Below are 24,496 nucleotides of genomic sequence, written 5' to 3' on the forward strand. Positions count from 1 at the left end.
GAAATTGCACTATTTTTGAATATCTAAACTAGCTCGAGTGTTTTCCGTTGTACAGTTTTATCAACTTTAAAAAACAAAACTACAAACGTCAGACACGCAAGACCAAGAAAACACAATGGGAAAAAGCCAATTCTGATATTTACCAAAATATTTACTTGAACTGTGTAGAGATGAGCTGCAGTGGTCTGCTATGTATGATAGCCCTGCAGCTTAATGGAGCCCCTGCTTTTTTTGGAATCAACAGAAGCATAATTCTTGTGTATTCAGGTTTCTCCATTATGAGGAATCTTTCAAGGAGGGGAAAAGGCCCTGTTCAGATTCTTTTTTCCCCCAAGCTTTTCTGAAGAGCAACAACAGGAACTTGGCCCTGACTTCTCATCTGAACAGAGCGCCTCTCCTGGTCTTGGGAGCATTAAGGCACTTCTTCTTGCTTGTTTCATTTTAAACTGCCTTGTTCTACGAGCCCTGCTGTGAGTGGGCCCTTTGTCTGGCTTCGTGAAACTGGCTTTTAAGTAGAGTTGGAAACCATAGATTGGCTTCTTCTTAAGCAGCATTTCTAAATACAGACTGCAGACTCTTTTTCGGTTCTCACAACAGCAGAAAGTCAAGCGGTTTTTACAGCTGTTCGTGGCTTGTTGGTGGCACGGAATGGGCACAGGTTCCCTGGGCCGGATGACGGGAGGGGATGTTCTGTCCTTCCCAGAAATGTGGCTGCACGTGAGGCTCTCATGCGTGTTGAAAAGAAAAGTGATACATTCAGAACAGCAGACTGTGCTTAATTATTAATTCAATGCAGAAAACAAGTCTAGAAGGCAAATTTCCACCACAAATGTTTGTCAACCAGTATCCTGAAATCTTAAATGGTTCTCAGTGAGTTAAGAAATTATCATATTGTGGAATATAATATTCAAACTATAGTGTTTGTGTGTGAAGTGCTTTTTAGAAACTGGGAATGTTTTATTAAAGCACTCTTGTCTTCTTGTGTCTTCTAATGTGTTTTTAGTAATCAGCAAAATTTTCACATTGTTTAATTTTTTTTTTTGTGGTTTCATTCCATATCCTCTTGTTACTGGCATTGTACTTGATATCATTTTTCAGTTATTCTGGAAATTATGTTGAAGACTATAATTCGGTAAAGTTCCTGAGCTACATAAACTTGTGTAATTTGATTACTTTTCTCTGTCTTGTATAATAAATTTTATTTATTAGTTTAACGGTTTAGTTTACGCTATGAAGTTTACTTAGTTGACTGACACTTTAGTTGAAAGTGTTTTTATAGGTCCATATTAGTACATTACAACATTTTCGAGTAGTACACCACATTTGTTGGTATCAGGTGTGCAGATACTACAGACTTATTACATTTTGTCTCTGAACTTGGTTTACATGGTTTACTTTACTGGAGTGTGTATTTTCATGTTTATTCTGACACATTTAACTGTGACAGTTTGGTCATTACTGTTGGGATGTTCCCTTTCAGTAAATCATAAAGACTGCATAGATTTCATCCCACCAATTTGTTAATTTGTTTAACAGTGCTCTATAACTCTACTGATAAGTACAGTTGCATGCATGTACAGAGCACTAAGCGGTGCTGTCAAATTTACACTTTGCCTTTCCAAACACTGTCCTCCCTTTATGGAATTGGAGCTCACTCCCTGCAGAGTTAATTCAGTCAGGAAGCCTGCTTGTCACCAAGGAGACCCCTGAATCTGTGAAATTCAGCGCACAGGGCCTTCCACTTCCCGTTTGCCATCCACCGTGTATTATGAGACTGATACCAGTGCAGTAGTGCAGCACAGCGAGTCAAAAGTTGAAGTCACTGAAAGCACTTTTACTGCTCATTCTCAATTGCAAGCTTTCTGTTATAGTGTAGGAAACATGACAGGGCAGCTTTTCAAGAAAGAACCACAAGATATGGGTGCCCGAAAAAGTAGTGGTACTCCAGTCATCAAATGTGAAGTACTGGTACTTTGTCCAGTTCCAGAATGTGGACATTGTGTCCTTTTTACTAAACACGTTTTTGCATTTAAAATTGAGCAGGAGTTGCTGCTGCAGAAAATGTTTTTGATTTGATTTGTTTGTTTTTTTGGGGTCCTAACCTGAATATGATATGCTGATAAAAATGAATGCTTCTTATAAGTGTCCAGAGAGGAATGCAGAGATAGTTATGATGAGAAGACAAGTGCAACAAGCCTCTCACATAACTTGACTGGGCAAAGTTAATCGCTAACATTTTTGCTGTGATGTAATGCTTTTACAGACTAACTCGATATAACCAGATGCATCTGTGACAATAAAGCTCTCTCTCAGGATCAGCTCAATCTTACATCTTGATACTTCAAACTTTCTGAAAATAAACTTTCTCTGCTGCTTTGAATTTTTATAATTACTCTCTGATTTCACAGGCCCTGTCTGTAGTTCATTTTAATAACTCTTTTCTTTGTCACATTTAACCCCTTTTTGCTAACATATTAATTTGTAGGTAGTTACCCAGTTCTTTTTTACATCTGCCCCTCGAATCATGACACCCTTCCTTGCTTAGAAGGAATGAACACAAGCACACCTCCTTCAATGTGCCATCTCTTTTCCTCTGAATAAGCTTCAGCGGACAACATACAACCCTTGGAAGGGAACCTTAGTTCCAAGTAAGACTCTGGTCGACCATAGGTATGGCTGTGGACAAGGAGGGATAGAGACCAATCACCTCACCCACCCCCAATACAAAATGGCCACTAGTTTTTCTAAATAAAGTGTCAAACCAGAACTCAGTCTTGGGTCCCCATTGTTTTGTCCAACACTTGTGAGGTCCACCTGAATGGTTTCTGTTAAAAATCTATATTGTTCTTAACCTTCTCACTAAGGTTAAAATATACTCCCATGTGTCATATGCACAAGTAATTTTCCATGTCAGCCACTACTATTTCTCTGCACGACAGTGACAACTGAGTATTGGGTCTCTCTTTCTAGAACATTGCTATTTGTAAGGGTAGGGGTGCAAGAGCTGCTGTCCTTGGTCTCAAAGGTCTCTGGTTAGAATCACACCTCCTGCTATAATAGCCTTTGAACAAGGCACTTATTCTGAATTGCTCCAGTAAAATTTACCTAAGTGTGTAACTGGGTAAATCATTGTAAGTAGCTTAAAATTACAAGTTGCTTTGCATTAAAGCATTCGCTAATGAAATAAATGTAAAATATCTTTTAACAATATAGAACGAACAAAGATGTTTGATTTTTTTATCGGCTGAATTAATGTAAATGTCTTACATGCAGGTATGAAAATTAATAATCTGGGGGAAAAATACTTGATATTCATGTCCTCATTGTTATTTTGTGTTTGATTTTTTTTATAATAGTTTGCCTTGCAGTATAGGGCTACATGATATACTGAGGTATTTGAATTGCAGCAGTACAGAAATATTTCCTTTTGCCTTAATAATGTTCTAGTAAGTTCAAAACAAGTCTCACTCATCTAGTTTTTGTGCTCAGTAACATTGTCCTAAAGAATTCTATTTTCAAAACTATCAGATCCAACAATATTGCATCACAGGAATAAATATTGTTATGAATCCATCAAAAGAATGCTGACATCAGGTGAACTTGCAGTAGTTCTTTCAATCAGTGCATTTCTAGGTCTACTTTTAGTTCACATATATAAAAAAAAGTAAATTGCTTTCTATTTAATGACAATAATCCATATAAATAAATGCTCTGTCCCCATCTAAGATCAGTCGAAGTACTGTGCCTCTTGTGTGTGGTTGTATAAGGTAACTATTGCTTTTTCTAGCAGAAGTAGATAAAAGTAGCAGAGTACGTCAGCTAGTCAAAAGTTTTTTCATTCGATTATACAGTACTGTACCATAAGAACATATTCCTGCCATTTGCTGTTAAAAACAAAAAGAAGTCACTCATCTACAAACACTAAATGCTATGGTAAGGTTTGTTTGAATATAAACTCTTTAAATGTTTTCATTTACATGTAGATGAATCATCGGTGAAGTCTTCTGAAGAGCTGCTTAAAGTGTCTGTCATCTTTAGCTGCTAAGTCACGTGCAATGTAGCACATGTAGCAGCATAATCTTACCACCGCAAGTTAGCATTTTGTCTGTTCAGCAGAACATGTGTGCTAACATGGACTGTGTTTGCTGAAGGATGCCAATGGCATCCATTTCACTTCTTCTCCGTGCTGCTGTTGTTGCAGAGAAAAACCCCATTGCTCCATTCAGGAGTCCCACAGCTCAGTCCACTTATGGAGCTGCCACCAGGCTCTCAGCTATGCTGAATGGGAAGGACCAGATCTACGCCAACTACATGCTGGTGGACCAGGTACAGCATCTACTTTCCATTACAGTAACATCAGAGCCTTGCTGAGGACCTAAACTACTCGGAGTGTGATGCGTGTCCAGCTACAGTAAGAGCTAAAAAAAAGAATTATTAAGCAGGCATCATTTTCCCATGAAATGGAGAAGTTGGGAATACACATTTCAGAGACACCAGAAACTATATGTATACCATTGTAAAATTAGTTAAAATATGTCTATGAGAATAGAGGCATAGTGACTTAGGGTGGGTGCCTCACAGCACCTTAGCTTTGCAGTTGAGCATAGGTTTGATCCCAGTTCAGTCTGTGATTTTGCATGTTCTCTTCATGTTCACATGAGTTTAAATACTTGAGGTGCTCTGGATTACTCTAACAGTCCAAAGCTGTGTTTCAGGAGATCTGGTGACTCTAAATTGCACTTAGTGTGTGCATGTGTATGTGCAGTGTGTGACTGCCCTGCAACAGTCGGGCTTCCTGTTGGAGGTGTATGAGGTCTAACCTTTGATGAGCCTATGAAGTGTTTTATATATATATATATATATATATATATATATATATATATATATATATATATATGTGTGTGTGTGTGTGTGTGTGTATATATATAATATATATATATATATATATATATATATATATATATATATATATATGAAACCTTTGACTGTCATGTTTTTGACTGTATTCAGCTTAACATAACTGACCAGACTCCTTTTATTACCTGAACTGGAGCAGTTCACTCACACAAACATGCAGTGCATGCAATGCATAAATCCTGCTGGACAGTCAGGGTTCAGTTGTCACTTTCAGTACTTCGATACAACTCTGACAACTCTGATGTCTTAATTAAAATGTATTGTTTTAACAGTTTAATGAGAGATGGGTAAAATTGTAGTTGCCTTGAGTAAAATTACTAGTAAAGCAAAGAAGAAATAACCACAATTTAAAAAAACTGGGCTGCATTGTCCCAGAGGTTTCCTTCAATGGAGTTATCTGTATCCAGTGTGAGGTCAGATATTAACTGTGCCTTTCTGCACCTTTGCAGGTGAATGACATGGGTATAAAGTATAACATCACTGGAGTGACTGGGGACTGCACGCCGACAGAGGGGGGAAGGCAGGGCCCTGGCCCTGGCCCTGGGGGAGGAGCAGTCACAGAGATGGCAGCCGCATTTCAGACTTCAGGTCCAGTCCATTGGGAGGAAAAGGAGGCTGGAGAACAATGGGCCGCTGCTGCTCCCTCTCCCTGGCTGTCCCCTGTTGGTGCTATGTGTGGCCATCTTAATGATCTGGCCCGGACAGACAGACTCATTCAGGGGGGAAGTTCACTGCAGGAGACATGTGCGCTGAGGTAAGGGACTGCTAAGGGTTCGTTCACACTCCAGACTTTTAAAGAGCAAAAATTTGTGTATCGTCATTTTCTGTTCTTCGTGTAGCGATATATCTTTACATGTACAGTTCTCTATTAGTACAATATTTAACACTATAGGTAAGCTGCAGGGTTCCTTTTCCAGTTGTATGTACTTTTGAGGCTATAAAATGGAATATTTTATTGTGCATGCAACATGTTATTTTTAATTTATAAGCTGTTTTCTAAAGTAAAAACAGATGCAGATGTCCTATTTTTTAATCAATGGTTTGCGAAATAAGTAAATCTTAACAATGAAGCCTATACCATTTCGTGTATTTTATTTTAGTGATTTGAGTTAACAGTCTACTGACTAAATCATTTGTAAACAAAGATTTAGAACTTTTAAATACAGGAACGGTTAACAGTTGGCTTATTTCATCTTTTTCTTCCTAAACTTAGTTTTGGCTGAGTCATTTACAGTTAGCCCAGGTTCTCCCTGTTTCCCAATCCTCCTCACAAGCTCTATTGTTCACTCCTTTCCTTTTCCCGTCCCTCCTGGGGAGAGAGCTGCATATGCGTACATGCATTTTCGCATGTGAATGTACATGTGCCTCTCCTGACGCAGGCCATGTTGCTCCACCCACAGCCCAAGTCTGGTGGCTCTTCAAGTAGACAGCGAGGAGGACGATCAACTGGACCAGTGGTCTTTCCCTCACACCTCTACGCCTCCCCAGGTGGGCGGAGCCTTGCAGGCCAGCAGTGGGGATGAGCGGGACTCCTTTGATGCCTCCCCTGACCTCAACTGTGGCCGGACGCACTCCTCTTCATTCAATAACGCTCCCATCAAGGTAGAGTGCTGGATGCTCTACTGGTTGGGTCCACAATGTACATCGAAGACTTAATTTTTTCGTAGTTAAAATATTTAATATGATCGTGTAATACACCATACGTTTAAGGTATAATATTGAGTATGGTACAAAACTGCCTAAATTGTAATTCTGTTTCTATATGACATTAAGTTGTTCAGTTCAGTTATTTATTTTCACATGAAGAGAATGCAAAAGCCCATGCAGGTGGATGAAAAGATGTTTCTCCAGGATTCAGAAGAACCAGGAGTCCGGCTGCGCTCCTACTCTTACTCTTCGCCTAAGACCAACTTAGTACGGCCTTGTCTCAACCGGGACATAGCTTCTGACCTCAGTGAAGGTTGGTTTTTTGACCCTTACCCTCCTCTTTTCAGACTCGTGGCTTTTAAGGACATGATTTTAATATTCTTTTTAAGGCACGTGTTTTAAGCAAGATCATTATTACAAGAAGCCATGAATCTGAGAGCACATGAATGTGATCTGTCTGTAATATCACCAGCTGCTGTTCTATTTGCACCAAACCTTCTGTAAAAGTTTCCAATCAGCTTTTACTTTGCATGAGAAGATTTGGCACTTTTTCCTTTGTTTGGCCTACCCTGCATGCTGTTGATGCTATTAGCAGTAGCTGGTGCATTTTGTCCTTTTTTGCCCATGTTGTTTTGTATGCCAAACATTTATTCAACTCTCATGCTGGAAAGGAAGTACTCAGAGTTGATATATGTCCTTACCTGTTCCTAAATTGAAATATGTCAAATTAAAATAACTTTTTAATTTTCATCGTAATATCAAATAAGAATGTGCAACGATTTATTGCCTTTTGGATGCTTTTTTCTGAAGTGAGTGACACTTGTAGCTTTGTGCTCTGTGGTCGATCAAAGTCACCTTCCCGTAACCACTGCAGAGTGAAGGATGCAGTATGTGAGGGTGCAGGGTAGCCTTATCAGTGCCCTGGTGCCGTACCCCTATTCCTCACAGCCCTCAATGAGTGCTGTGTCCTTGCCCTGTAGATGGTGTGTTCAGCAGCACTGGCCGTTCCCTCCTCCAAGCCCTGTCTTTGTCTAAATCACTGTCACTGCTCAGTCCAGTTAGTAAGTACACCTCGGCCCGCTCTGCTTGGCAGCATGCAGCCTAAGCCTCTAACCACTGCCCCCCTTCTTGGGGCCTGCTTGTCTGTGCTTGGTTGCTGATTCTACTGTTCTCTCCATAGTGCTCTCATTACATTTCATGGAGTGGGTAAATGAGATTTTGGTGTTTGGTAATAAAAAAGCTGCAAAATGCATGATATCAGGTATAATCCATATAAGTACTACACACACACACACAATGTCTACAACCGCTTGTCCCGAGTGGGGTCGTGGCAAACCGGAGCCTAACCCAGCAACACAGGGTGCAAGGCTGGAGGGGGGAGGGGACACAACGCAGACGAGATGCCAGTCCGCCGCAAGGCACCCCAAGCAGGACTCGAACCCCAGACCCACCACAGAGCAGGCCCTGGCCAAACCCGCTGTGCCACCACGCCCCGCCTTATAACTACTCTGTGATTAAAATTAGTAAAGTAGTAGATCACGTTCACAAGAGACGTGCATTTTGTATCTTGAAGTGTGTGGTCTCAGCTGAGGTTGTTGTTGAAATGTTAATCTTACAATGCATTTTTGTTGTCATAACATTGTCATAATGGGCTTGTCTGTTTTTGCTGAGTGTCTGTTTTATGGTGGGTATTGCTATGAATCCTTGCAGCAGCTTTTTTGGGGTTTATTCCCTTATCATATGATGTCACCTGTGTGAATCCCTGATAGTATATTTCGTTTTTCACTAGAAAATATTCTTTGAAAGCAATGCTTTAAAGCACACAATAATGACTATAAATAAAAATGAATTTTTATGATCCTGTTGTGAGGCTGATCAGTTATATTTCTGATTGTACAGTTTAATTGTTTGTGACTCCTGAAAAAGTGTAAGAAGTTATCAGTGATTATGTATTGAATTTTGTCTCTTTACTCTTTTTCACAGAACAACCCACCTTTAGCCTTTCAGAACAGCCACAGAAGAACAGGTACTGTATATATAAAGACTACATTGCCACCCCATATGTCTCATTTCACTGTTTGCCAGTACAGCATTGTCCTCTTTTTCTGGCATAAAAATTTTTTGGAGAAAACTAAAGAAGTCTGAGAAACTGACCAGTCTGTATTGTTCCACTATATTCTTCCAGCTATGTAGCTGTTCTGTTGCCCAGATGGCCATGATTCTGTTTACATGGGGTTATTTTAAGGTTGCAATTAGACAATTAGCAGGCCAGCCCTTCTCATTTAGGAAGTACATCATGTCCGGTGCCGTTACAGTCTAACCATGTGAAGCAAAGGCCCAAAGTCTGTGTACTTGTTTGTTCATTGCACATATTTTCAGAGCCACAAACAGAGCCATTGTTACATACCTCTGTATTATCTTTATTTTCACTTTTTTTTTTTTTTTTTTTTTTTTGCTGTATAGGACATATAAATACACATCTATTTATGTTCACCTACCCTGTTCTTTGCCTCCATTATATGCATGGGTACATGATCCCCAAATACTGTAATAATAAAATTATGTGGAAGAACATGTAATGTAAAAAGTATTCAAGACATTGAGTAATTCAGTTTGCCTACCGTTCAGTATCAGCTTGTATGTACTTTAGAAAGGACCTCTAAGGTTACCCACTTTTGTGAGAAAGGCCATTGTTTTGTCATTCTGTATGAGCGTGATACAGCCTTTATGTGTGACACCAGGTCACGTTTTATTCTTTCTCCAAAATAGCTATTTCTCTGTCTTTGTTTGGACATTACATGACTTGAGAGAGCACCTTGAAAATAAGACAGCTTCACCTGAATGTAGTCTACACTGAGGAATGAATATTGGCATTAAAACATGAAAGTGCTGGACAAATATCATAAAATCCTGAAGTTTAGAGTGAGTCTGGAGGTATAAAATATATTTGCTATTGGTCTGTCATTATCATAGCTTGTCAAAATACAAAATGGCTTTAACAAGGGGGAAATATCTAACCTTACAAAGGTGTTTGCATGTTTAACTTATTTTACATTTACATGTATTCATTTGGCAGATGCTTTTCTCCAAAGCGACGTACATCTCATAGACAATACAATTTGTGCATTACATTAAGAGAAAGAGAGATATAATTGCAGATGTGTGATTAAGTACAGTTAGGTTCTTTCCACCATATGCACCAATGTTCATCACACAAGTAGCTGCATAAAACTCAGTATTGACAATTCCTGATGACCCTCCTACTATTTTTTTTTTTTTTTTTTTGATATACACAAACATTTGCGTACATTACAGGAGTAGCTGCGTAAAGACTTCATCTTGGCATGATCTTGAAGTTATGGTGCATGAACATTTTAACTGATATCACAGTACATTCAGAAAGTATACAGACCCCTTCAGTTTTTTCAACATTTTTTTTTGATGTTAAAACCTTGTGCTAAAATCTTTTTAAATATTCTTTTCCCTCATCAATTTTCACTCAATACCCGTAATGACGAAGCAGAACCAGGATTTTTGAAAAAACACTGAAGTATCACATTGACATAAGTATTTTAGGTATGACACTTGAAATTTATCTCCAGTACATTCCATCTTTCAGATGTTTCTACACCTTGTTTGGAGTCCATTTGTGGTGAATTCAATTGATTGGACATGATTTGGAAAGGCAGACACCTGTCTGTATAAGGTCCCACGGTTGACAATATATATCAGAGTAAAATCCAAGCCATGAGGTCATAGGAATTGCCTGCAGAGATTACAGACGGGATTTTGTCGAGATCTCTCCTCAGTAAAAGACACATGAAAACCTACTTGGAGTTTGAAAAAAGCACCTAAAGGACTCTCAGACTATGAAGAACAATATTCTCTGGTCTGATAAAACCAAGATTGAACTATTTGGCCTCAGTTCTAAGCATCATGTCTGGAGGAAACCAGGTACCTCTCATTACCTGTGCAATATCACCCCAGCGGTGAAGCATGGTGGTGCCAACATCATGCTTTTGGTTTGTTTTTCAGTGGCAAGGACTTGGAGACTAGTCAGGGTTGAGGGAAAGCTGAGTGGAGCAAAGTACAGAGGTATCCTTAATGAAAACCTTTTTCCAGAGTGCTCTGAACCTCAGACTGAAGGTTCACCTTCCAACAGGACAGTGATCCTAAGCACAAAACAAAGACAATACAGGAGTGCTCTAGGGACAACTCATAAAAAATGTGAAGGGTTCTGAATCCTTTCTGAATGCACTGTATATGTTTCCTTTTTCATCTCACTAACTGGCAGCAGAGTCATACATTTTCTCTTCCAAAATACACAGAAATTGTGTCAGCTGAAAAAAAAAAAAGACCTGTGAGCTTTTTATATTTCTACAACACATCCTAAAAGGAAGCATTATGTCCGAAAAAGAAGCACAGAGTTCCCAGCTCTGTTGATTCCCCTATATAGTAATTAATTTACATCTTCCTTTGCTATGCTATATGCAGTTTGTATTTACAATGCAGTACCAGTGAAAAGTGTGAGTACACTTACTGAAAACTAGTTTTTATCCATAAAGTGTTTGAGTAACGTATTTGAGCAGGAAATGAACCAGCATGTTTTCTGCAGCAGTTCCCAGAGGTGCAGAACACTTTTGGGTTACTTTGCTTTCACACTTCTATCCATTTACCCCATACAAGTTTTGACTAGGCCACCCTATGTACTCACACTTCTCACTGGCATTGTACTGTATATTAATACACATGTTTCTTCTTTCCTTGTGCTGTGCCTGCATCATGCTTAATCAAAGCACAGTTTACTCCATAACAATAACACACTTTGTTCACAAAACAAAGAGAACTTTTTCCGCTCATGCAGTGGTGTGTACAGTGTGCTTTTAAATCTAGCAGTAAGCATGCTGTACAGTTATCACTTCGTGTATACCACAGCAGTTCATTAAAAGTCATGGAAACCTGCCAGGGCTTATGGAGGCCTGAAGTACAGACAAAAGACTCAGTCCATTTTTACATGACAGACTTCAAAGCTGGGGAGCTGTTCCTGCTGCTATGCAGTGGTGATGTTGAAAGGTGCACAATGTGTTTTTCCCCCTGCCTCCCTCCCCCCTCGTGCCCCAGCTTGTTCGGAGAGCTCTGTTGTTTCCTGTAGGGAGTTAAGTTTCCGTAAAAGGGCACAGTCAGCCGAGGACGAGGGCAACGTGGCGCTGGCAGAGTCCCTGCAACACCTCACCCTCTCCGAGTTCCTCAAAGAGTACGTGGCCAATAACTCCCAACCCTTCAACCCCACCTTACCCCACCCGCCCAACCCTCCCTACTCCTGTGCCACGCATGCCTGGGGTCAGCTTGGCATGACCCGTTAACCATTAATCCACCTCCCACCTTGCTCTCAGTGGTCGCCACCCAGTAACCACAGCCATCTGAGTTACTGTGCACAGTATCCTGAATTGTCAAGAACAGCGTTTAACCAGCCCTGTATCAAAATAGCATGGACTTGTAGTCAGAGAACCTTCTGGTTTGTTGGGCCATCCTTAGGTACATGCACTTTACATATCTGGCAGGTCTTTTAATTGTCTGAGGAAGTTGGTTGAAAACCATCTGTCACTTTCATATAAGCTCATAAGAAAAGCAAAAGAATTGGTTTGTTATAGCTCTGTGTAAGTTCCCTTCTCAGTTTTACTCTGTATACTCTCAAATGTAATACCTGTCTGATCCGCAGTTCACCAACAGGAACAGTAATGGACTGCAATAATACATTTCTCTGCTCCTTTAGTGGCGCTTAGATGATAAGCATACTGCTGTTAAAAGTCTGTAGGTAGAGTTGCGGTTAGGGGCATGGAGTTTGTCGCTTCACGTCCCATTCCCAGCTACTGCTGTACTGCCATTAAGCAAGAAACTTTCCCTGACTTACTTCAATAAATGTATCCAGCCAAACAACTGAAACACTGTAAGTGACTTTGGATAAAAAGCCAGTAACAATAGAAAAAAAGAGCAACAAAAAAAACTGCAGGATTAGATGTGAGTCCTCATTATGACTAATCACATTTTTCCTGTAGATATTGCATGGTTTACATGAGTTGGTACCCCATGTATTTAACAAACTAACAGTAACATTAAAGTTGTCCTCCATTTCATAACGTAAGCTCATTTATTTTGACCCAATGCTTTTTGCGTGCAAACAGAATTGAAGAAGAGGAGTGGGATAAATACATAATCCCATCCAAAGCAGAGTCTGAGAAGTACAAAGTGAGTCGCACCTTCAGCTTCTTGAAGAGCAGGATGTCGAGCACACGAAACAGGAACAAGGTAAAGCTGAACCTTTTCCTTTCAGTTATTATAGTAGTCCCCTCTTACCAGCAGGGGATTTGTTCCAAGACCCCCAGTGGATGAAAAAACCATGGATAGTACCAAACCCTAAAGTATATATACAATGTTTTTTCCTATACAGAAGAAGAAGAACGAAAACTAAAGACCAATTCCCAGGTCTTCATAAGTATTTATTTTTAAAGAAAGTTTTTTCATTTAAAAAAAAAAAAAAAAATAAGGGGGGGGCATTACTTGAACACAAGCACTACGATACCGCGACAGTCGACCTGATAACAGAGATGCTACTACGTGACTAACGGGCGGGTAGTGGATACAGTGTGGATACGCTGGACAAAGGGATGATTCATGTCCCGGGCGGGATGGTGCGAGATTTCATAGCGCTACTGAGAACGGCGCAAAATTTAAAATACATGAATTGCTTATTTATGAAATTTTCCATTTTATATTTCCGGACTGCGATTGACTGCGGGTAACTGAAACCGTGGAAAACGAACCCTTGGATACTGTATTTGCAGTTTGACTTACGGCTCATTAAACTGCGTTCAGTTTGAACAAGTCTGTAAGGAAAGAAAAACCTCTAATTGCAAACTTTTGTAAATTTTGAATTTTTAACATTCCATTAAAGCTTTCTGTTCAGTGCTGTAATAATTAATTCTTACCAGTCTCCAAGCACAACAGCCAAAATTTGCCCTGACTTGAAAACCAGTCAGTCTCATCATGGTGAAAACATATTTTAAAAAAAAAAAAAAAAAAAAAAAAAAAACAGTGACCAAGAGTGGATTTTTGTCATTGTAGAATTAATGAGCACTCAGCACTTATGAACATCCCTGTTGTCTGGCTGTCCAAGGGCAAGGCAAAGGAGAGAGAAGGGAAGGAGAAAGGGGCGAGTGGACATCAGTTTGTGGCTGGGTCCTGCTCTGGACTCACTCTGTGCCTGGTATGTGACAAACCAGCGATGGGCAAGGACCTGCTTCATTGTTCAAGTGAGTCTCATTTTACTAAAACAACATTGCACTGAATTAAATTTTAATGTAAAATATGACATTATAAGTGTTTTCAACAGACTTTTTTTTTAGATTGTGTAGCATTATTAGACCTAGCATAATGTGATATCGCTCCCTCCACAGACTGCACAATTAATGTCCACAAGGGCTGCCGGGATGCCGCCACACCTTGCATGAAGGTAGCTTGCTACTAACCAGTTATTCACCTGAGTGTAGTGAAATTTCAGTGTGATGTTTAAAACCAGATATAGCAAGAATTGTGGTGTATTGACAACCTCAGATTTCGTTTTCTAGTTCCACACTCAAAGCTAAACATTGCTGGTTTGAGTCATGTTCGTGATACAGTATAAATAGATGCGTCACTCAGGAATTCAGCAGAGATGGTTGTATGCAAACCAAAGCCATGCGGCTATTTATGTTAATCATTAAACAATATACGTGATATGTATCAACATCAAACTTTCCCTCAAGAATGGAAGGTTGGATACATGTGAAGTATGTGTTTATGCATCTGTGTTTTTCTTACTTCCTGACAAGAAGGTTTTTTTGTTTCACACAGAAACTTCAGGAGAAGTATGCAGTGACGGTGAAAAACAAGGCTGCTTCCCTCCCACAGAGTAAGTGAGAGTTACACATTGCCTAGCTTCATTAATGTTTAGCACACCACACAGGGCTTTGTTTCACATCTTCCTTTTAAGTGTCTGGAGGTAAAGTGCACTTTTTTACCATTGAAGTCTTTTGATCTTCACATAAAAGACTCCCCTTACAGCCATTTTCACAGTAATTAGCAAAGCAAAGTTACAAGCCCCAAATATGGTGAAGAAAAGAATATACCCATATTTCAGTCCAACAAGATACACATTTTTCGGGTAAAAACACTTTAGCAACACACACACACACACATTTTCAGAACCGCTTGTCCCAAACGGGGTCACGGGGAACCGGAGCCTAACCCGGCAACACAGGGCGTAAGGCCAGAGGGGGAGGGGACACACCCAGGACGGGACGCCAGTCCGTCACAAGGCACCCCAAGCGGGACTCGAACCCCAGACCTACCGGACAGCAGGACTGTGGTCCAACCCACTGCGCCACCGCACCCCCCACTGTAGCAACAATGGAAACAAAATTAAAGGAATATAAATTTATACAGCAATGAAGAAGCAGCTGTGCTGAGTCTAGTGTGATCAAGGACTTTGTTAAAATAACTGTCCTCCAGTTACAATTTAATATTTGAAAAATATTGTTTTCTCCATTCCTGTAATAGTATTTTATAGATGAAGCCTTTAGTTTTTTCTAAAGCATGTCTCAGTTATCTGTAATAAACATTTTCTATTCTTAGGGTGGCTTTTCTGAAGCCTTTGTGAATTTTTTGCAAATGTCAGAGGTGTCCTGTAAGATTTGGGTTGGAAACTGTGCAGATTGTTTCCTGTTTTGATATCTGTCTCAGATACAGCAGTGCCATGTTCAGTCCCCACCTCAGCTTCCCTTCCTGCCATAATGTCCCGGGAGAGGAGGGACCAGGCTGCTGTGCTCACCTCTCTGTCTAAGAGTGTCCCTGTTGTCACAGAGAGGTGAGAGATGTACCATGCGACATGTGGAGGAAGCCTCATCTCAAGGGATCCAGCAGGAAAAATATCTTCAAGAAATCATCAGAAATTTTACACTGTAACAAAGAGTTCTTTGTGAACATAGAAGATTTTAAGAATGTATGTTGACGGACACAGGCAATTTGATGTGAAGCTCCACAGATGCAGTTACTGCTGTGGATGATCTCCTCTCCAGGAGGCTTAGTGAGGGGCAGGAGGTTGAGTCTGAGGCCTGGAGGAGCCGATCGCAGTCTGAGGAGCTCCTACCAGTGATGGAGTCTTCACCTTCCACTGACTCATCCCTCATCGAAGGTGCCCTTTCCCACAGAATTTTTCTATTCAGTTCAAAGTACAAAGTAGCCATGGGCATAAGACAGAAATTTGTTCTTTCACATGTCGCTCCACATTGTTTAAACCATGTGAATGCCCCATGACCCTTAACTCCAAGTTAGATAATGGAAGTAGGACCCTATTACATTTCTTTGACTTGGCATTTTGTTTGAACATGAATCTGAACTGAGTTTGCAAAAAAGACAACTTCATCTTGTGTTATGGCTTATTTTAGATATGCACTTCACTGTCAGCTCTTCTCGTACTCCAGGTAATTAATCCTATTCAAAACCTTTGCCCACTTGAAAAAATTCATGGAACCTATTAGAGTTACCATTAGTAACACCATTAGCTATTATTGTGTGGTGTCATCTTAAATGGATAGTTAGAGCTGCTGCCTTTGGACTCAAGGATTGCTGGTTCAAATCTCACCTCTGGCTGTACTATTCTTGAGCAAGGTACTTGACCTAAACTGCTCCAGTAAAATTAGCCAGCTGTATTAATGACTAAATCACTGTAGCTATCCTATCGTTGTAAGTCACTTTGAAGAAAATTGTCAGCTAAATGAATAAATGTAAATTTGTATTTATTCATTTAGCAGATGCTTTACTCCAAAGTGACTTTACATCTCACAGAAAAATACGGTGAGTACATTACATCAGCAGAAAGAAAGACTTAGATGCAGATGTGTGATTATAAATGTAAATATGGTGGTACCAGTTAGCTGCCTCTAGTCTTGAATCTGGTCTGAGATCAGTTTTATGATGGAAAATGTAACCTGAGAAATAGTATGACAGAAATTCCATCAGATCTCCTCATTTATGTCTCCAGATGTGGTTGACTCTCCATTACGGAATGACTTCAGGGTGGATTTGCTGGATTATGAACCTGAATCCTGGAGTCTTGCTGTGGAGCACAAGTTTTGCAAGAAGCATGAGAAGCGAGTCATCAAAAGACAGGATGTAATATATGGTGAGTTCTGCAGCTTCTTCGAAACGGGCTAAAAGTCTGCTCAGCCCAAACTTTTCTCTTTCCACCCTCGGACATATAGTGAAATGAAATTGCAACAGCTGAAACGTCATGGCTTATATTTTTGAGTTTCTGTTTTGACAGCAGTTTAAATAAACACTGGGTTAAAAAAAGTAAAAGATTTATCGCTTTCAGTGGAGCACAGTTTTTACCTTTTTTTTTTTTTTTTTTTTTTTAAAAAAAAAAAAAAAAAAAACCCTGTGCAGTATGTATGGTGTTTCAGAAAGCAAATGTTATCAGTTCTCTTCTGACATTTAACTTTGTTTCCATTTTACAGAGAAGTTCATAATTGTAATTTAATCAAAATCAAAACTGAATTACCACTACTTTTATCGGGGGGGGGGAAACAGTTCTCTCAACTACCAAAATAAATGTATTTCATGCATGACATCGACAACATACTTTATATTTGTAGAAAAAAGGAAAAAAGTGTGTGTGTATATATAGCCTTTATGTGTTGATTAATTAATTATATCATTAATCATCAATAATCACTTTCCAGTGCAGAGTCACAGAGGTCTGAAGTCGCAGCATGAGGCAGATTTTATCCTGGACAGAGACATTTTGATAATTTTGCTCAAAGATGTTTATAATATTTACATTTACATTTATTCATTTAGCAGATGCTTTTGTCCAAAGCGACGTACATCTCAGCAAAAGTACAATTTATGCATTGTATGAAAAATATATAAAAAATATGAAATATATAATTGCCAAGATCATAGCCTCTGTCTTTCATTCTGCAAAACACATGGATACTGTGCCATTGGAGGTGCTGTGTAATGTTACTAATGTTTGTTATTAGATTATTTTTATTTGATTGTTTTGGCTGAACATTGTAAGTCTGTTTGGAGAAAACATTAAGCTAAAAGATTTACTAAGGTTGCTGCTGTTTCAGTTGTGATTTATATTTACTTTAATTAACTGTTATGATTAGTTGAGATTGTTAGTTTTATAGGAAGTACGAGTTATATAGTTGGTATGTTGATGACTTGGTTATTGAAGATGTATGATTGTGTCAATAAACTGCTTTAACAAATATCTTTTACATTCTAGTGCCTAAACAGTGGTCATTGTTTCCAAAGTAATGTAGAGGTTAATACACTAGGTTTAGACACACTGTGGTTTTAGACACAGTATTACCTCTGTTCCAAAATATCTGATACAAGTATAAAGTATCCATTGTGAAAGTAAAATGTCCAAGTAACATTTAAAAATGCAGCTGTAATAATAAACCTCTTGTATGAAAAGATGTATATATTTTCTTAAGACATTGTGGCAGTTTTTGTTATATGGGGCTGCATTTTATGATGGCTGAGTATATGAGTCAGTTGGCCTAATTTCAGAGGAAGTTTTGATGTAAGCATTTTTTTTACTCACATTGTTTTAGTGGCTGCAACTTTGAAGCCATTGGTTTTAATTCAGTGAATGACCATAAACTGAAAAATTGACCTTTAAAACCTTAGAATAACACCTCACTTATTAATTCACCCTTTTACAGAAATATTGATTGTAATTAACTCCAACTGATGGGGGTGCGGTGGCGCAGTGGGTTGGACCACGGTCCTGCTTTCCGGTGGGTCTGGGGTTCGAGTCCTGCTTGGGATGCCTTGCGACGGACTGGCGTCCTGTCCTGGGTGTGTCCCCTCCCCCTCCGGCCTTACGCCCTGTGTTGCCGGGTAGGCTCCGGTTCCCTGCGACCCCGTATGGGACAAGCGGTTCTGAAAATGTGTGTGTGTGTGTGTAACTCCAACTGAAATATTAAGAGTGAGAAACCATTTTAATTCACAGAACTTCATATTGACATACTGAGGAATTAACCTTGGGAATGTAGCCATTCTGAACTAGTTTAATGTTTACATGGGGTTTACAAAGCCTGCATGTCCTGATCCAGTTTGTAATATGTTACAAATGCCCAAAATGCCCTGAGCTGAGTGATATTAACCTTTGTTATGTTTATTCAATTTGTTACTATAATGTTACTGCAATTAACTGTTTCAGATGACATGTGAAAGAGATTGGCTTTGCATTCTTATGCAAAGTTGTAATAAAAAGTTATGATCTTTTTACCAAAGGGTTGTGGAGCACTCTTACAAAATATTGCAAAACTTTTGGTAATTACAGAAATAAGACTTTATACACTGGCTGATAAAGTGATTATTGTGCTTATTGTATCATGCTGTTTTGGACATTGATGTACCTGACATACCTCACTGGTTTTTTGGTGTTACTCATTCATACATTTGGGCCTATAATTAAACAGTTTTTCTGGGCTCCACAGCATTTAAACAGGGTTTTGAACTTGCAGCCTTCTGGGCAAAAAGCCAGTTCCCTAATTGGCCAGTCCCTAGCCTGTTATTTATTTAACACTCTGCTCACTGCATTGTGTCCTATAAAAGTGGGTTTGAAATGGACATTCAAAAATCAGTTTAAATGTAGACATTTCAGCACTTTTTTAATGCTTAATTGTTATTTGTGTCATCTCAACTAATTGTTGAACTCTCAGAAATCTAGCATATATCTTTAATAATTTGTACAAAGGACATTTTGGACATGGATGCCCACAGTGTAATTACCAGTAACCACTCATCCATTGCAGAGTTGCAGTGACCCAGCGCATATGCCAGACGTGCAGGGTGTGATGCCAGAAATACCCTAGATAGGATGCCACTCTTCTCCCGCAGTCATTCATTCACACATAAACACACTAAGTCTAGTTCACCTGAAACACATGGAGTATAGCAAGATACCCTAGTGAACACAGGGAGAACACGCAAACTTCACACAAACTGAACCAGATTTGAATCCATTGCCGAAGCCATGAGGCATCAGCATTATCCACTGCACCACCATTTTATTCCAGTTGACATAAGATGTTCTCCAAAGTAAACAAACTAAACATTGTCATAGAAGTGGAATCTCATGGAATAAGGCACTCTTGAGATATCTCTGAAGGATTGTTCAGTAAAATGAAAGAGTTAGAAGGGGATCCTGTAGCACCTTGTGTTTCTGATATTGGAAGCATTTCAAGAACTGAATCCACTGTGTTGTGTCATGTTGTGACAGAGCTGATGCAGACAGAGATTCACCACATCCAGACTCTGATCATCATGGCTGAGATCTTCAGAAAGGGCATGAAGGAGGAACTGCAGCTGGACATGGACACAGTAGACAAGATCTTCCCCTGCCTGGATGAACTGCTGGACTTCCATAAAGGCTTCTTCTGTGCCATGAAGGAACGGCGACAGGCCTGCACCCAGGAGAACAGCAGGAACTTTCTGATTGACAGGATCGGAGACATTCTAGTGCAGCAGGTGTGTATGAACTGGACAGATGCATGTGTTTTGACAGCACTGAGTCCATGTGCATGTCACTGTTATTCATGCTATCCACAAAGGAAACCTAAGTGTTTAAGGAGGTTAAGGGCGTAGCAGTGACGTCCTTGAGGAACTGAGTCATTGTGTGCGCAGCTGTGGTACATACTGTATGTAGTGTGCAAATGGATGCAATAACTATTCATTTTGGTGTAGTTTTCCTGTGACAATGCGGAAAAGATGAAGCTGCTGTATGGGGAGTTCTGCAGTCACCACACTGAGGCCGTGAGTTTCTTCAAAGAGCTCCAGCAGCAGAACAAGAAGTTCCAAGTGTTTATAAAAGTAAGTTCTGTTTGTTAATGAAGGTGGTGTCTCAAGTTGATTAATATTAGTATTATCCCATCATATCCTAAGGTGTCTTAATTGATTGCAATACTGTGGTTGCCTTTTTTCATATCACATGAGTCTTTCATTGATCCAGTAATATTTTCCTAGCAACAAAGTTATAATTCTTTGGTCCGGAGGAAAGAGATCCCAGAATGCATCTTGTTGGTGACACAGCGCATCACTAAGTATCCAGTGTTGCTGGAGAGGATCCTGCAGTATTCCCAAGGTGCTCATTTACCCGGCTTTTTAGTAATTTAATAGTGTTGCATAAATAACGCCACAAATAATATGCACTACCTGAATTCTTAGAGCTGTAAATGCTGTCTGTTGTGTTTGTTTTCTGAAGATGTTTTCACTTGACGATTCATCTGCACCATCTGCTGGTTAAATGAAATTTATCTTGAGTGACGAGTTAATTCAATGAGGAAAAGCATATTAGAATTAACTCACCTCACCATGCAGTACTGTTGTTGTTGTTGTTGTTGTTGTACTGCTGTAGTATACGTTTGAATCAATGTAACTTTATTAAAGAACACAGTATTTGCAGTTACAGCCAGAAAAACCTTTTATGTTTTGCTCTACTCTCCTGAATGGATTAGAGTTTGTGAAACATTTACATTTATTCATTTAGCAGACGCTTTTCTCCAAAGTGATGTACATCTGAGAGAAAATACAATTTGTGCAAGACGGGCTATGTATTCCAGTTTAAGTGTATTCCTGGCCAAAAATAAAATACTTTGCTTGTGTTTTTTTCTCCCAGAGGGCACGGAGGAGCACTCAGACCTGTCACGAGCACTTGGCCTTATTCGTGAGGTGATAGCAGCTGTGGATCTGAAGGTCAGTGAATACGAGAAGGAGCAGAAGCTACTCGACATCCTGAATCGCATGGAGAACAAAACTTTTGCCAAGCTGAAGAATGGCCACACCTTCCGCAAGCAGGACCTGCTCATCCAGGCTAGGACATTAAAGCATGAAGGCCTGGTGTACTGGAAGACAGCCACAGGAAGGCTAAAAGGTCAGCAACAGAGCTGGATATCATGGGACTTATAGATCTTCAGATACTTGTTTTGATTCTAATCTTTTATGCTTTCACATTCCATGCAGATATCCTGGCACTCCTGCTCACAGACACTTTGATATTCCTACAGGAAAAAGACCAGAAGTTCATTTTTGCTGCTGTGGTAAGCAGTTCATGGATACTGAAGTATGAATTATAACAGAATTATGTAATCATTACTGATGCAGCTTGTTATAGCTATTATGCAATATTGTTAAATTTATTTTTGTACAGTTCCTTTTCGAACATGTTGTGTTGCTAGGGAGATGTTTTGTGACCTTTTCTTTAAACTGTGCATATTAATATTTATTCCTATGGATCAGATGTTTTTTGGACCTGCTACAAAGAGGCTTATATTACTCATTTCATATATAATGTTCTTTGACATGGCTTGCACCACTAGGATCAGAAGCCCCCGGTGATCTCCCTCCAGAAGCTCATAGTGAGAGAGGTGGCTAACGAGGAGCGAGGCATGTTTCTTATAAGTGCGTCTGCGGCTGGCCCGGAGATGTATGAGGTCCACACTGCCTCAAAGGAGGAACGCAACAGCTGGATGAGGCTGATCCGAGAGGCTGTGGACAGGTGCGCTGCATGTTAACCGTGGTCAATTGGGCAATCTCACTTGAGATGTAGTAATGTATTAATCAGAGTATGCTCATCCCTCACCTGACAGGGCTAATTTGTTTTTGTCAAATGAATGTGTAAAATGTAATGATATGAATTACAATTATTTCTTATGGAAAAAATATAATCAGTTCCCAGACAAGAAAATTGGTTGACTAAAATTAATTTAAAAACTCCAATAAGAAGTGTTATGCATGGCTATGACAACACCAGTGTATTTTCCAATATTTCTAACAAAAACATTTTATTTGTAGCTTGTCTTTTAAGGTTGTATTTTCATTCACTCAGTTATTATCAATAAGTGCTTTTCCTGTTCAGTGTCGATGTCTCAAGCCTACTCCGCAAGCACGGGGTGTGAGACGAGCACTGGACGGAGACATTTTGATGATTTGGCTCACAGTGTTCATGATATTAAACAACAGTCAGGATGCTTCCCAAGATCACTGCCCATGTCACTCTGCCAACCTTGTGGATACTATCCTGTTAAAGGTGCTCCATAGTGTTACTAACAAATGTTTGCCACAAGATGATCGACATTTTAATAGCAAGATTAAAGCTTTACTTACACTATTGCAAGGGTATTTAAGTTATAAAAACTCTTCATGTGACAGCAGGTTGTGCACATGGTAGCGCAAAGGAAGAGGGGAAATATGAGTGTGCAAGATAATTCCAGAGAGAATCCAGCTGCTCCCCATGTTAAGGTCCCTCTGTCATCCCTCACTAGAAACCAATTCATGTTCATCCCTGCTGTCTGAAAGGAAACTTTTTCACAATGATTTAAGTAACTAAGTTAATTGTTACATTTATGATTTATTTCTGTAAGAACCCCAGTTCATATCCCACCTCCGAATATGAACACCAAAGCTCATGTTAAGTGTGGTTTGGGTTTGTTTTTCTTGCTTTTCCAGAAATCTGAATAGTGCTTCCATAATCATTCACTTTCTCACGTGCTCTTGACATCCTCCCCCTGCAATAGCTGCCCCGAGGAAGAGGAGGAAAACACTAGCGAGTCAGAGGAAGACAAGCGAGCCACAGAAGCCAGAGCTCTCAGGATCCAAAAACTGCAAGGTGATAGGAGGAACTAACTGTCTAGCAGATAATTGCACAGGATAAAGAGTTTTCTTATTAACCGGAAGTATAGCTTGCACAGTCTCTGAAATCATTGTGAAAGACATTTGATATGTATATGTGATAATAGTTATATGCTGTTTAAATGTAATCATAAGATTAAGCAACTCATGTGAATGATTTTTCTTTCAAATTTTTGGGTAGAGACCCTAAACTTACAGGACCAACAGATCTGTGCCAGTCTTGAAGAAAAGCTGAAGATCTACAGCGAGTTGATGAGGATGAATGTGAATGAGGAAATCATGCCTGAGGAAATCATGCCTGAGCCAAGACTGCTAGTCCAGCTCAGTCCAGAAGAAATGCCTCAGGCTGCAGTGTTGCTCATGGCAGCGCTCAGAGAGGGTACTGGGCCCCTTTACCTGTTCTTTTCCTCCACTACTTCCTATATCAGCTTTGGGACAAAGTTGCCTCTATTCTGTAATACTGGCCCTATGAAACTAGAGTAGGGAGGGGAAAGTGCCATGGAGTCTAATTCAACTCATGGTGGACACTTACATGGTTTTCATGGTAAGAAAGGGTACAGGACTGGTTTACAATTGCATTCTTTTTTACATGTGTTTGGGTCGAGAGCTTGAAATGACCCTATGCCCAAACAAGCAGCTCAGGAGCTATCAGGCACCACTGTACTGCTGCTGTATGAAGCTAAAGCAATATGAAAAACAATGTAATGCATTCAGATTTATACTTGTTTCTGAAATGGACCTAAGTGCCTCATGCTCATGTGCAGAATGATGATCAACCTCCAGAGCTTCATGAAGTGTTTGTCTGCATTCCCTGTGCAGCGGAGAAGCTGAAGGCCACACTGATGTCCCGTACTTGCTCCTTGGACAATGTTTCTCAGGAGAGTTTGGCTGAACCTGGATCTCCCAGAGTGCTCTCTGATGTTACTGCGACTGGCAGCATACAGGGATCCCCCACAGAATGTAAGTAGAAGTAGCTTGAACATTTTCATTTTTCAAAAACGGAAAGTCTTGTAAACAAAGTATAATCACTACTAGAAACCCAAACACTGACTGACACTGAAATAATAACAAATATTGGTGTCTTGCAGCAATGTGGCCAGCCAGTGTTATTGTCCAGTATTGTGTTGGAGCATGTGTCCTTGTGATGAAACGTCATAACTCAAAAATAGTATAATAAAGTTAA

The 24,496-nt window shown here is 39.7% G+C and overlaps 1 protein-coding gene across 2 annotated transcripts in view; it reads left to right on the forward strand.

The window, feature by feature from the left end:
* Nucleotides 1–24,496, forward strand: part of arhgef28a (Rho guanine nucleotide exchange factor (GEF) 28a) — a 77,139-nt gene that overhangs the window by 40,510 nt on the left and 12,133 nt on the right. The window contains exons 10-33 of one of the 2 annotated variants that reach the window (XM_018736684.2): nt 4,202–4,326; nt 5,367–5,671; nt 6,297–6,519; nt 6,724–6,877; nt 7,545–7,625; nt 8,548–8,590; nt 11,717–11,818; nt 12,747–12,870; nt 13,739–13,874; nt 14,019–14,074; nt 14,455–14,512; nt 15,343–15,466; nt 15,678–15,793; nt 16,047–16,082; nt 16,643–16,783; nt 19,907–20,154; nt 20,371–20,496; nt 20,650–20,767; nt 21,302–21,556; nt 21,646–21,722; nt 22,002–22,180; nt 23,199–23,290; nt 23,495–23,692; nt 24,133–24,273. In XM_018736684.2, coding sequence (XP_018592200.2) covers nt 4,202–4,326; nt 5,367–5,671; nt 6,297–6,519; nt 6,724–6,877; nt 7,545–7,625; nt 8,548–8,590; nt 11,717–11,818; nt 12,747–12,870; nt 13,739–13,874; nt 14,019–14,074; nt 14,455–14,512; nt 15,343–15,466; nt 15,678–15,793; nt 16,047–16,082; nt 16,643–16,783; nt 19,907–20,154; nt 20,371–20,496; nt 20,650–20,767; nt 21,302–21,556; nt 21,646–21,722; nt 22,002–22,180; nt 23,199–23,290; nt 23,495–23,692; nt 24,133–24,273 — 3,258 coding nt within the window. Of the gene's footprint in view, nt 1–4,201; nt 4,327–5,366; nt 5,672–6,296; nt 6,520–6,723; nt 6,878–7,544; nt 7,626–8,547; nt 8,591–11,716; nt 11,819–12,746; nt 12,871–13,738; nt 13,875–14,018; nt 14,075–14,454; nt 14,513–15,342; nt 15,467–15,635; nt 15,794–16,046; nt 16,083–16,642; nt 16,784–19,906; nt 20,155–20,370; nt 20,497–20,649; nt 20,768–21,301; nt 21,557–21,645; nt 21,723–22,001; nt 22,181–23,198; nt 23,291–23,494; nt 23,693–24,132; nt 24,274–24,496 lie in introns of both variants that reach the window. The other variant, XM_029253141.1, reaches the window with a different exon arrangement.

The sequence above is a fragment of the Scleropages formosus genome, chromosome 6 (assembly GCF_900964775.1).
Source record: "Scleropages formosus chromosome 6, fSclFor1.1, whole genome shotgun sequence".
Taxonomy (NCBI): Eukaryota; Metazoa; Chordata; class Actinopteri; order Osteoglossiformes; family Osteoglossidae; genus Scleropages; species Scleropages formosus.